The 12,642-nt window shown below is 44.0% G+C and overlaps 1 protein-coding gene across 3 annotated transcripts in view; it reads right to left on the reverse strand.

Annotated features, from left to right (window-relative positions):
• The window catches only part of GLG1 (golgi glycoprotein 1), a 64,431-nt gene that overhangs the window by 19,698 nt on the left and 32,091 nt on the right, over positions 1–12,642 (reverse strand). For all 3 annotated transcript variants that reach the window (XM_033157416.1, XM_033157415.1, XM_033157417.1), the window contains exons 7-11: positions 12,177–12,360; positions 7,725–7,939; positions 3,567–3,688; positions 3,063–3,164; positions 1,229–1,382 (exon numbers count right to left, since the gene is read on the reverse strand). In XM_033157416.1, the coding sequence (XP_033013307.1) occupies positions 1,229–1,382; positions 3,063–3,164; positions 3,567–3,688; positions 7,725–7,939; positions 12,177–12,360 (777 nt within the window). The remainder of the gene's footprint in view (positions 1–1,228; positions 1,383–3,062; positions 3,165–3,566; positions 3,689–7,724; positions 7,940–12,176; positions 12,361–12,642) is intronic.

Consider the following 12,642-nt stretch of genomic DNA (forward strand, 5'->3'; position numbering starts at 1 on the left):
AGCAAAAGTCAGAAGGATCTGCTAGAGCATGGTAAGGACTCTTTGTGAATTTAAAATTCTTGTTACTCTGAAAACGGTGCCAGGGACAGGCAGCTGTGCATGGCATCCTGCACAGATTTTACTACTGAAACCTAAAAACTAATTAGACATAGCAAGTGGAGACCCACCATAATTCATGTTGGCAGAAAAAGAAGGCAGAAAAAAGGAGCAAGGCACTACTCCATTTTTCTCCCCTACAGGGAGAATGACTAGTGGAACAACTAAGCAGCTGCCAAGTCTGTTCAACAGTTCTTTCCTGAGCAGGCACATAGCAGCAACCAGTCACCTTCTTCCTTCAGAAGGTGGGAAGGGGAAAAGGTATGTGGGTATCATTTAGGCTACAGAATAAGAGGCAACAGACTGTCCTCTCCTCCCCAGCTTAAGCTTATAAACTGGAACACAAGGCCAGGAAGTCATGCAGTGCACCTTTTGCAAGGTTTCACTATTTCAGGCTGTGGGTGGGAGCTCATGTTTGAGAAGTCCCCACTTCTCCCCAGCATGCTAGTTCTGCCTATGGAGAAAGTTTACATGGGGGAAGCATTCACACATGGACCCCCTTTTTCTTCCCGCAGCCCCCGAGTCTGAAATGACTCAACCCAGCAAAAACTGCACTCACATGAATTCCTGATTATGCAACTCAGCTCATCACCAACAATCACTCTAATTACCACCTACAGGATACTGATTATCTCTTTGGTGGGCACAACTACACCAGCCATTCATGCAACAAGCCACCTATTTGGTTTCCCCACCCTTCACATAAAGAGATTTCCCACTATATTCAGCACTGACCTCAGCTACAAACAGCAGAGGCAAGACCACATACCTTAGCTACAAAAATATTTCCTCAGGCTTCTTCCAAAAGGCTTTTAGGGGAATTCCTGCACTCCTGTTTGAGTCTCCAGAGGCTCAAACATTAAACCCCCAATCTTGGAGGATTAAAAGGGAAGCACAGGGGTCTCCATTTGTTATACCTACTTAGTTGTCACAAAGCATCCAGGTGACCTGTAGAGTGGACTATAGTTGGCTTGCCTCCATGCTTTTCCCCAGTATCACCTGCTCAGTTTCTCTGCTGCCTTGGAGATATTCAAAGCTTACATTTGAAGCAACAGATAAACTAGCACATGCCCCCAAATCACATTCATTTTCCAATAAAGGAGGACCGCTAAAGCAACTGACTGGTGCCTACCCTCCTCCCCTGTTCCTCTGTACGATAGGCATGTCTGTACAGGCAGGAGAAGATGGCCCCAGGAGGAATCATCTCACTCGTCTCATTCCAGCCGCGTGTATGGCAAAGTCGGGATGCATCTCCCTGGCACTTGCGGTAGAGCACAAGATCCAGTCTGTCAAAGTAGAAGAATCAGTGAAGCCACCATGAGGTTCTAAGATGCCCTTTCTTCACCCACCTAAGATTAAGCATTTCACTTCAACACAACATTTCACCTCTAGAATGTAGCAAGTCAGAAATGATAACCTTAATAGGTGCAATTTCCATTTAGCCTTACAGGTCACTCGCAACTTGCAAAGGGGTTATGTTCCAGAGACAGTGCATATACTCAAAAAGGCGTATAAGGCGTATAGCCAAATCTCTCCCACATGACTATCCTTACCTTCTGGAGCTGTTGTGCTGAATGGATCTTAAAATACCCCCACCCCCAGGCAAGGCAAAGAGTTTCCCACAAGATCTCATGGGACTGTCTGAGATCATTCAAGATCCTCCCAGAGCCCAGTAAGCAAGTCTGAGAGTTTAAAAGCTCTTTTTGTGCTGGGAAAACAATGTGCAAAAAGAGCGTTTAAGTTCTCAGATGTCGATGCATTTAATTTGCACAATTTCAACTGGTCAGCCATCAACTGCACAAGTTAAATGCACACAAGTTGCAAGTCACCTGAGTAATAAAGTCTCACCAATAAAATATCTGTGTTTTTTGACTGCAACCAATTCCAACTGTTTAACAGTTTTGCAGTTTGAGATTTTAATATGATTATGAAGATTTTCTGTAAACCACTTGGGACTATAAAGTTTGATGCAAATGTTAAAGTGCATTGGTACACATAAGAATGTGAACATACATAAGAATTTTGCTCTTAAGGAGCAAAAACAATTTAAACCAGGCTTCCTCACCCTCAGCCCCCCAGATGTTTTGAGACTACAATTCCCATCATCCCTGACCACTGGTCCTGCTAGCTAGGGATCATGCGAGTTGTAGGCCAAAAACATCTGGAGGGCCGAGGTTGAGGAAGCCTGATTTAAACCCTACACTATAAAGACATATGTCCTCATGAGCAATAGGCCCTATGTTTTATATACCAGCCAGTTAACTGTGAACAGCTGGAAAAGCCCTCCTGATAATCCAACAGTTATCATACTTTCATTTGGTTTCTATGCAAACTAAAGCTTTTAAAAAAGCATAGTGGCATCAGTACTTTGGAACACTGTTCCTACTACAATTAGAAAGGCCTTAAGTGTGTTTAGAGAATGTCAGTTAGCATTAAGCCATTTATTCTGTATTTCATGTTTTTATAATCACATGATTTTCAAACATAATTATAACTTGATAGTGTTGTACATCAGCACATTTTTTTCTTAATGAGTTGACAGTTCATACAACACTATTACTAATAAAGAAGTAAAGGAAACTTTACTTTTGACACAATTATTACACTGAGACACCCTCCATAGTTAGGTGGAGGCTGAAATTTGGGGTGAGGGGGCATCATCCTGTGGTGCACATTCAATATGAGGCAGCTCTTGAAGGTAATGCCCAGGCCAGAACCTCTACTTCAATTTGTCTCCCTCCTGTAGCAGGCATTGACAGAAATTTGGGAAGTAACGGTTGTGTATAAACATCAAGTTCTCCAGGTTATGAATGAAAAGAACTCTTTCTGAACCTCTAGCTAGTGACTAGAGAATTAAAGCCACCCATGGCCCCGCAGTACAAGACCTTTTTGACCCAACTGCTGCTGCTAGAAAGTCCTACAACAGAACTGCAGGGCCTTTGAGAGTCCCCATGCCCAGCACTCACTTCCAGTCCCGTGAGATGAAGTACTGGAGCTCCAGGAGTCTGTGCTCACAATCTTCCACCATCTTCTCTGTATACAAATGCTCCATAAGGCAAGAGAGAATCCTATGGGAAAGAAAGTTATGTCATATCGTTATATGCAATCTTCAGGAGCCTTCGTACCAGACATTGCAACAATGAGCCTCTCACTGGTGGGAGAGGAAGGAGGTATTTGTAGAAAGGGGGAGCTGAGTAACTGCATGCTTTAAAGCACATGTCCTTCTCCATAGTGGTCTACATTTGGCCTGTAGTTTCCCACAGCTTGCATTTGTAAGGATGGCGAGAAGCTATTGCATAATAAAAGTCTGCCTGTATACCCACAAGAAACCCTTTCACCCCAAGTCAACATCTCTCTTTATGTAAGAGACAATCTGAGTCCATCTCTTCCCCCAGGTTTAACAGGCTTCTTTCAGCCCAAGCTAAAACGGCAGTAAACTGTAGCAAAAGCAGGGGATCTCCATCACCTACATGGGGTCTCCAGCACGGATGTGCTTGCAGGCTGTTTGTATCACTGATTCGCAGGCTTCATTCAATGCTCTGTCAATGCGGTAATCAGCACCAGGGTCTGCCTCCTGGATTAGTGTTTGAAGCTGGAGGAGGAAAGTGAAGAAGGGGGAAGAGTTTAAAAACAATGGCAGAGTAGTTCAGGATGTTGGTTTCCTGGCTTCTGTCATTGGCAGAATTGCAAAGCTAACCTCAAGGGATTCTGCCCCCTTCCCATCTCATTTCAGGACTGGCTCCTGAAGTGGAGAACATCTTTCAAACACTCCCATGGATGTGAACTGCTCCCTCCCACATAAAAAGGGCTAACCATTTGCCAAGGAAAAGCAGCCTTTGAACAAATGATTTATCTTCCAAGACCAAGACCAGTTAATGGCAAACAGCTAAGATGTGCCCAATGGAAGAGCATTCTCCCTTGTGTATGACTCAGCCAGAACCAGCATTTTTATGTTACTGTCACCTCATCTGCATCCAGAAACTGCAGGCATGACTGAGAAAGCCAAGGTGTCAGGTCATCCCTGCAGCATGGGGCAATCTAGACATTTTGCAACTCTGGGGACTTCCCTTTTCTATTTTCAGTATCCAAATGACAGTACACAGAGCTGAATAGTGCAGCCAGCCACATCACCAGGCATGCTTGCCACTGAAACTGAAGGGGAGGAGAGCCAAGACAGGAGGAGGAGGAGGAGGAGGAGGAGGAGGAGGAGGAGGAGGAGGATCTAATCTCCCAAACCCAGAACCTCTGTCATGTACATGAGCAACAGGGGCCTTCCCAAGAAAATGGCACAGGGGCCTGATGTAACAAAGGACAGCCTGGGGCTAAGAACATGTGCCTAGTTATTTGTGGTGGGTGGGTGGTAAAGAGGCAACTGTTGAGACTGAGCTGAGCATCATGCTCATAAAGGTAACCCAGCAGAGAGGTGGCCTTTCAAGGATTCAGACTCCACTGAAGCATGACTTGAGCAACGCAGGTAGAGTTATGCAACACAGTTGTGGTTTTTTTTGCTAAAGCAGCAGCAGCAGAAAGCAGCAGAAATAAATGGCATCTCACCACAAAGGCCTGAGAAAAAGCCAATGAAGCTTAAGAATTCATTCAACATGTAACACTCACTCTTGGAAATTAAGCTCTACAAAGTTGGAGGAGCAGAGAATGGGCAGATTTCTGCACTGATTGTTTCCTAGTGGAGCCTGTAGCCTGGGAATTAAGCCAATTTCAAATTTAGGAATCCGTTTACATCACTGATCTTAACCTCAACTGAGATGAATCTAGTGAAATGCTGGGGGTGGGGGGCATGAGGCAAAGCCATTTATTCATGTGGTCATGGAGCCATCACAGACCACAGAGCCTTTTTGCTTCTTTTTGCTCCCCTTGACAGAACCAGAGGGCAGCATCTGGGCACTTCCCATTTCTTTGCAAGCAAAGCTCTTTCCAAGAAGCCAAACTGTCAGGTTGCATCACACAACAGTACAACTGTACTTTAGCCTTTCCCCACCAGCATGTGTTGCAATGCCCCCCTCAAAGCCTATCCAGTAAAGTGGTGTCAAGTCTAGAGGAGTGTTTAGTAGCATCAAAGCCCCAACGTCACTGTATAAGTATACACATCAAAGCAGTCATAATGCTGAATTGAGACTAAGCTGCCTGCGGGGAATAGCCATGTTCTAACAATCTGTTCCTGCCTGGGAAACAATTATCCTGCTCTCATCATTTGAGGTGGAAGATCCCTGGAATCTAGCCTGACAGTCACACCAAGCCATCTCCAATATAAAAGAACAAGCAAGCACATGGCCTGATGGGCTTTCTGATTTTGTCTCAGGCAATCATCAGTGAGCTATGCTGGGATCAGCATTGAGAAAAGGGGAAGGTTTTTTTTGGGGGGGGTGAGAATGTCAATGTCATTAATCATGTGGTTGGGCTCCCCCAGCCGCCAAACTATAATGCTGTCAAGCTTTTTAGTGCATTTGCTATTGGCAGCAGCCAAGATTAGGACACCTATTATATAAAAACAAGGATGTGGTAGGAGGGTGAACATAGCTCCTGCACAATACTACTACAAAGATCAGGAGCATTGGCAAGCAACGCATGGGGTGGATTTTCAGGAGCCATGAAGTGAAGCAGAGAACAGGGCCAAGTAAAGAAGTCTTATGTCTATACAAAAGGTCCCAATGTTTATGGGCCCAGAGGCACCTTTTAAAGTACTGTCATAGACAACAAAAGTACCCATTCCATCCCAACAAGCAAATCACCTATAAAGGGACCCCGACCGTTAAGTCCAGTCGAGGACGACTCTGGGGTTGTGGCGCTCATCTCGCTTTACTGGCCGAGGGAGCCGGCATTTGTCTGCAGACAGCTTCTGGGTCACGTGGCCAGCATGACGAAGCCACTTCTGGCAAACGAGAGCAGCGCATGGAAACACCGTTTACCTTCCTGCCAGAGTGGTACCTATTTATCTACTTGCACTTTGACGTGCTTTTGAACTGCTAGGTTGGCAGGAGCAGGGACTGAACAAATACCCCACTAAATAAGACAAAAAGTAGTCCCCCTACACACACAAGCCAGAAACATCATTAAAAAAATTAAAAGTTGGTGCCCACAGGTGCTGCATTGGGGAGCCCAGGCTAAACTGGTGGAATCAGCCACTTTGTTCCAATCTCCTTCTGGTTTCTTAGTTTTAAGTACACACTGATTCTGCATCTTCAGTTTTTCATCTACAACAATAAGGGCTAGAACCTTACTATTCAACACACAAATTTTGCCTCTATGCAGTGACTGATGCCCGTGGAACGGAAGGCATGAATCTGTTTTTATGCAATGGGATAGGGACTGAGCAGCCACCGTACAGTCCTTTCTGCCTCAGCAGTATATTTTCAGAAGAATGCAAATATGTTCTGACCACCACATGTTACAAGATAAAGGCTTTTCTTTTTTTACACTTAGATTTGTTTTAGGGAAAGTAATTAATATGAAGCTACTCCAAATTCCTCCCAAATGCATACAACACTTCCAATGCATGCAAAATGAATTGTGCATATATTATGAGAAGCCTAAGAGCTGGAGACGAATAGTCACTGGTCTCCTAGTTCAATCCAATTTTCTTCTATCACCATGCATATCCAACTCCTTACACTAAGTTGTTCCAGTTCACGTTTCCCCCTGAAGAACTTCAGAAGTCACATGGGATTAGGTCAAAAGCTTTGCTTGAATTAATATGTTATGCCCATTACATTCCTCTTGGCTACTTTACAAAGGAGGTGGGTTAGCCTGGAATAACATAGCAGCTTCTGAGTTTAATAGCCTGAAGCTACGCGAAAAGCCTTTTTACGAGTAGCTGATAGAGCTTTTTAATCAGCTCTAGCCAACTGTTTCATTGTGATTCCCCTAAATGGATGCAGCTCCCACCTGCATCCCAACTCAGGACTTACTTCAGCATCAGCCCACAAAAGCTAAAATAGTGGGCAGGACACACAAGCAAATTCTTCTGCTCCCAGTAATGTAGAGTCAATTGCCACACATTCTGTTCTCCCGGGGAAATGATTCAGTTATTCAAAACAGAAGTACTGCTTTGCTGGGTCAGACCAAGGACCATCTAGAAGAGACCTCTCCAACCTTGTGCATTCTAGATATTTTGGACTACAGGTGCCATCTACATGGCCATAATGGCTGATGCTGGTGTGAATTTTAGCCGAGAACACCAAGAAGCCACAAGGTTCAAGACTGCTGTTTCCAACAGTCGTAACCCATAGGCTTCTGAAAGCTGTTGATTATGCCCTTCACATGTTTATTCTTAGCATCTGGTACTCAAGAGGTAGGGCTACCTTTAACACCAAAGTTCCCTGTGGCTGTTATAGCCACTAGTCACTGAAAGACTCCTCCATGAAACCTTGAGAAGCATTGCTTTGGATGGGGAACACATATATGGCAGCCAAGTGCTCTGAGAAGCATTTATTTAGGAGGCCCATGCTGAAACTTTGGATTCTCTGAGTGATGCCTGAGATTCTTCCTTTGGCTCAAGGTGCTATTAAGTCAGGCTTTGGTTCAAAACATTAAAACCAGCTGGGCAAAAATGAACAAGATTTCAGATGTGGGAGTTGAGGCTGTCATGCAAAGGCTCCCTATGACAACCTTACCGACTGCTGGCAGCTGACTCCCAGGTTCCCCTTCTCTCCTCGCACAACTTTCATCAGGCAATGCAGGGTGCGGCCCTTCCGATGCAGTCCTGAGCAGTGGTGCTCAATCTCACTGCGGCAACCAAGGATGATCTCTGGGCTCAGTGAAAAATCTTCCATCAACATGCGACGGTAGTCCAACATTTCTCCTTGGCATTCACTGCTCACTTGCCGACCTAAGGCACACCGTTGTAGATACAGGTTATAAGACATCAGCCCAAGGGACACTGAACATAGCCAAGGTACATGCCACATGTGCAATGCAGCCCCATCAGTGTGGCCAGTGCCATTCTGCTTTTAAAGATTACATCAAATGACACAACAAGAAAACAAATTCTATGCAGAAATCCAGAGCTAACTGGGAAGGAAGATAGTGCCAAGGCAGCTGGAATCCCTAAAGAGCCACAAGCGCTACTGCCATTAGCTCTACCATTTCAGAGCTATTTTGCAGCCTCTCCTTATCACAGGGTTGCATTCTATTTCTTCACAGACAATCAGAGAAAACACCAGGTTGCACTGGAGTGTGCATTACAATCAGGACTGTGCCTCTGTGCACATGTGCACAATATCCTTTTTCAAGAACACCAGTTTTAATCTACTGTATACACTGTGGTTGAAGCATGTGAGCGGCAATGGAATAAATTGCCAAAGCAGTGAAGGGGAAGGCTAGGGAGAGAAAAGGAGCTGAACAAGACTTCCAGGGATCAATGATGGGTCTTCAGTGATGTGTGCAGCTTGTCATCCTTCCTTTAGTCAGTAGCAAAAGATGCAATACAAAAAATTCTCCTTTCTGAGTACGGTATCTTGATTATATTGATTTTGACTTTCCTCAGCAGAGAAGTCAGAAAAAATTGACACTAAACAACAACTACAAATATTATTATTACAGCTGACAACTCAGCACAAATATTTTCTAACTCAGGAGTGGCAGGGTGCTGGTGGTGGCACCCACTGCCTTTTAAGCCTGCCCTGCGTATATAAAAGAATGCTGCCCCACATTTCTTAACTACTTCATAAATGGAGAATAACTGTTCTGATTTAGAGAAAGATGCCTTAGCAGTAGGTTTAACAAACCACAGCAGGTAGAAAAAACAGGTTCTTCTGGACCACTAGTTTGCCTATCCGTCTATTCACTGGTGAGCAACCATCTGTCTGGGGGCCATTTTATGCAGCCCCCAATGTCTCCTGAAGCTGTCCTACTCTTTCATTTGATCAGAGTTGTTGCCTTCCTTCTGGTGCATTTCCTCCTTCCTTTCCCTGGCTCTTAAAAAGTGTTTCCTCTTCTTTTTATGTAGTTTCAATATAAATGAAAGGTGCAGAATTCTATTTGATAAACTGATATTGTGCTTTTTTCCTGGTTGCATGGTTTAAGGGGGAAAGCTGTATAAATGAGTATCTCCATCAAACTCAGTGGGGCCTATTTCTGAAAAGACCTGCACAGGATCCTAATCTGCAGTAGCTATGATGAAAATTGAAGCAAGGGCAGTCTTTACTCTGGATTAGTAGTCCAGAACATGTTGTCTTTGTCTCTGCTGATCATCAACTCTTGCTCCACCAACCACCTGCATGCGGATTCCAGCATATTATGTATGAGGAAATGCAGAACTTGGTGATTTATTTATTTTTAAGGTTGCGCACCCCTGTGTTTAATAATGCCTTTAGAGCAATGCAGATGGGGGAAAGAACACCATAACCTGAAAGCAGAGACTATCAAGATCACACACTGCCAAATGCAACATGCTGAGTTTGCAGAAAGTGAACCACAGCTAGAGAAAAACACCCAGCTTCACTGGATATTCCCCCAAGGCCACCTGACCAGTTTGAATGAAATCTCACTGCCAAACCATCAAGCCAGTGAGGAACTCAAGGGGAGTCCCACACTTCTCCTCAGCTATGTCAAGCAGGAAGATACTAACATTTACTTTTCTTTGGAAAGAATAAAGACTACAAACATTAACTTTAACATCTTTAGTGAATTGCTCAAAAGCTCCCTGGTGTAAAGAATTGAGTGTGGTCCGTCACAGCAGAGAAGTAACTTAGCAAACAGGTTGTCCACAATACTACCCATTCAGAGAATGCCCTAAGACATGGGTATAGCAAACTAAGGCCCGGGGGCATGTTTTTACATGAGTAGAATGTGTCCTTTTATTTAAAATGCATCTCTGAGTTATTTGTGGGGCATAGGAATTCGTTCATTATTATTTTTCAAAATCTAGTCTGGTCCTCCCACAAGGTCTGAGGGACAGTGGACCGCCCCCTACTGAAAATGTTTGCTGACCGCTGCCCTAAGGCATGAGATAGCCAAGGGAGAAGCCAAGGGCTATTCAGCGCAGAAAAGCTTGCAGACATGGCCTTGTGCTTTGGAAAGGGAGCCTGTACTGCCATTCTCACACTCAGATCTGCCTGACCTATCAGGCTTCTAGAGGACAGCAGTGGAATGCACTAAGCTAGGCTTGACACTACAGACAGAAACACTCTTCAAAGCACATGTCAGAAACCCAGAGCCCTCAGAGTTTTCCATACAGCCACATTCCATTTCACCCCCTTCCTCAAATTGCTGCCTCCCCAAATTCATGCTCCCACAAACCCATACAATGTCTTCTTCATGTAAATCACACTCCCTCTACCCCTTCTTACCAACACAATTGCTTGGAAAGCTGGGAAGAGCATGATCGTGTTGAAGATGATGGCACATGGAAGGAGAGTAAACTCTCCCTGTGTTTGTCTCTCCCATGGAGTGTGTCTATGTTTGTGTGAATGGCCCCAACCATCATTGGCTCCAGCCATACCTACTGGAATGTAGCACCTGTCACTACACTTGGCCCTCAACAATAAAAAGGATGTCCACCTCTGCACCAAAGGGAGTCAGTCTGTTACAGCCTAAATAATGTATATGTTGACTTAGGTGTAAATCAATTAGATTCAAATTCAACTTTGAAAATATGAAGTTGGTGTTATATAATAGCTATAGCTTTTATAGTTTAGAGGTCTGTCCTTCTGCAAATGCTAACAAGTTACATTTAATAAACTTAGAACCTAACTGAGAACCCTGGGGAGCCAGCTGTTGTGCAGACAATAGTGAACTAGCTGGTTCAATGGTCTGGCATTATGGACACGTGTTTTATTGTCAGTGAATTCTGCAGCATGTTCTTGGCACCATAAAGATGCTTTAGTGGTGGATTTATTCTGCTTTATTAGTTGTTCTGCAATGCAACATTACTGATTATTGCTGTCTGGAGGAGCTATAGCACAACAAGAGCAGTACAAAAACAAACCCCACCAAGAACATTTTTTGTATGAAAAGTTCTGGGATTCAGCAGAAGTTCCAGGACATGCACTGACTGGAAAGTAAGCATTTTAATACCCCAAAACTTTCGCAGGTGCCAAAAGTATTGAAGCGGAATCATGAAAGACTGGCCTAATAGCATAAGCACAAATCATCATGAATTAGAAATAAAAAAGGATGCCTGGAGGGACCCTGTAAGGTTAATGCTTAACAACTGACTCCCAATGCTCCTCTAAGTGAACCAATACATCCCCCACTAGGCTGCATGAAAAAGACTAGGCATACCCTCAGTGGCTACTGTTCGTTTTCTTCTAACCTAGAAGAAATGCATGCTAGGAACACATCACAGAAAGCTGACTTGTTCTGTTGCTCTCCAGAGAGATGGGATTAATCATGCAAGTGTAGCATTCTGATTAGAATCTGGGTAAGGCCTAGTAGTTCTGATGGCAGTGGTAAAACTGTGCTTGGGCTGTGCCACCTCAGACTGCAGATGGGGCTCACATGATGAATGATCCTCCATATGAAACGTTCTCTGCAGAAAGGAAAACTGACACGTCTGAAAGAAGAATTCTAACAGTGGCATGCTCATTCTCTAGATATAGGAATTTATTTTCACAGGGCAGCATGCCATCAAGTGAGCCCCCACCTACAACAGCAGTCACAGCTGTCGTCGCTCTCCATGAGAACTAAGCCCATGTTGCATTAGGGAACTGCAAGATAGAGAATACAACAGAACAACTAGAACTTATTTCTCCTGGGCAACTATGAATGGTCTGCTGACATAAGACAGGCTAGACCCTTAACATGCTTCACTTAAACTGTCTTACTTAGAACTAGCCTCCTGCAAAGAAGCAAAGGCGGCAAGCTAAAATATCAAGTGTCAAGGCTCAGGGGGAAGAGAGTTGCAGTATGGAGAGGGAAACAAGGACAGACAGAGAAGGTGCTGCACAAGGGAAACAGGGATGCAGCACTATGGAGTAATGGATAACTAGCAGAATCCTAATGCCCAAAAACATCCTTTCGCCATGTACATAAAGCCCTGAAAATCTCACATTACACAACTTTTCGTTTCACAAATTATTTATCAGATATAAGCAATTGGAGGAGTAAGAGAAAATATATCTTACCTCTATGCACAGCAGATTCTAAACACATTAGCAAGTAGGATAGTCGGGCCTCTCGGGAACGAGGAAGGTTCTCTACATTACAGTGGTACTTCTTTAAATCACTTTTGCAGGACTTTGCCAATGAGTAACTGACTTTGTAATCTTGTGCAATCAGCTTTTGCCTGGTTGTCAATGCATCACGGCACTGAGGAAAACAATCAGATATCTTGTGCTACTGATCAAGTGAATATCAAGACAGCATTCTTTTGTCACTCAAGGTAAATTTGGCCCACACTGGACAAAAGGAGTAGAGCAGAAAATCCGCTGGCCTTGAATTTTCAGAACAAGCCACTGCTAGAAATAGAATACATTGCTGCTAGTTTCAATTCATCTCAACAAATGCATCACTATTTCTAGAAAATCCAAGGCAACCTACAGCATGAGGAAGGGAAATAATTGTGGGGAGCAAAAGTGTAGAGTTCTTAAA

Source organism: Lacerta agilis, chromosome 8, assembly GCF_009819535.1.
Source record: "Lacerta agilis isolate rLacAgi1 chromosome 8, rLacAgi1.pri, whole genome shotgun sequence".
NCBI lineage: Eukaryota > Metazoa > Chordata > Lepidosauria > Squamata > Lacertidae > Lacerta > Lacerta agilis.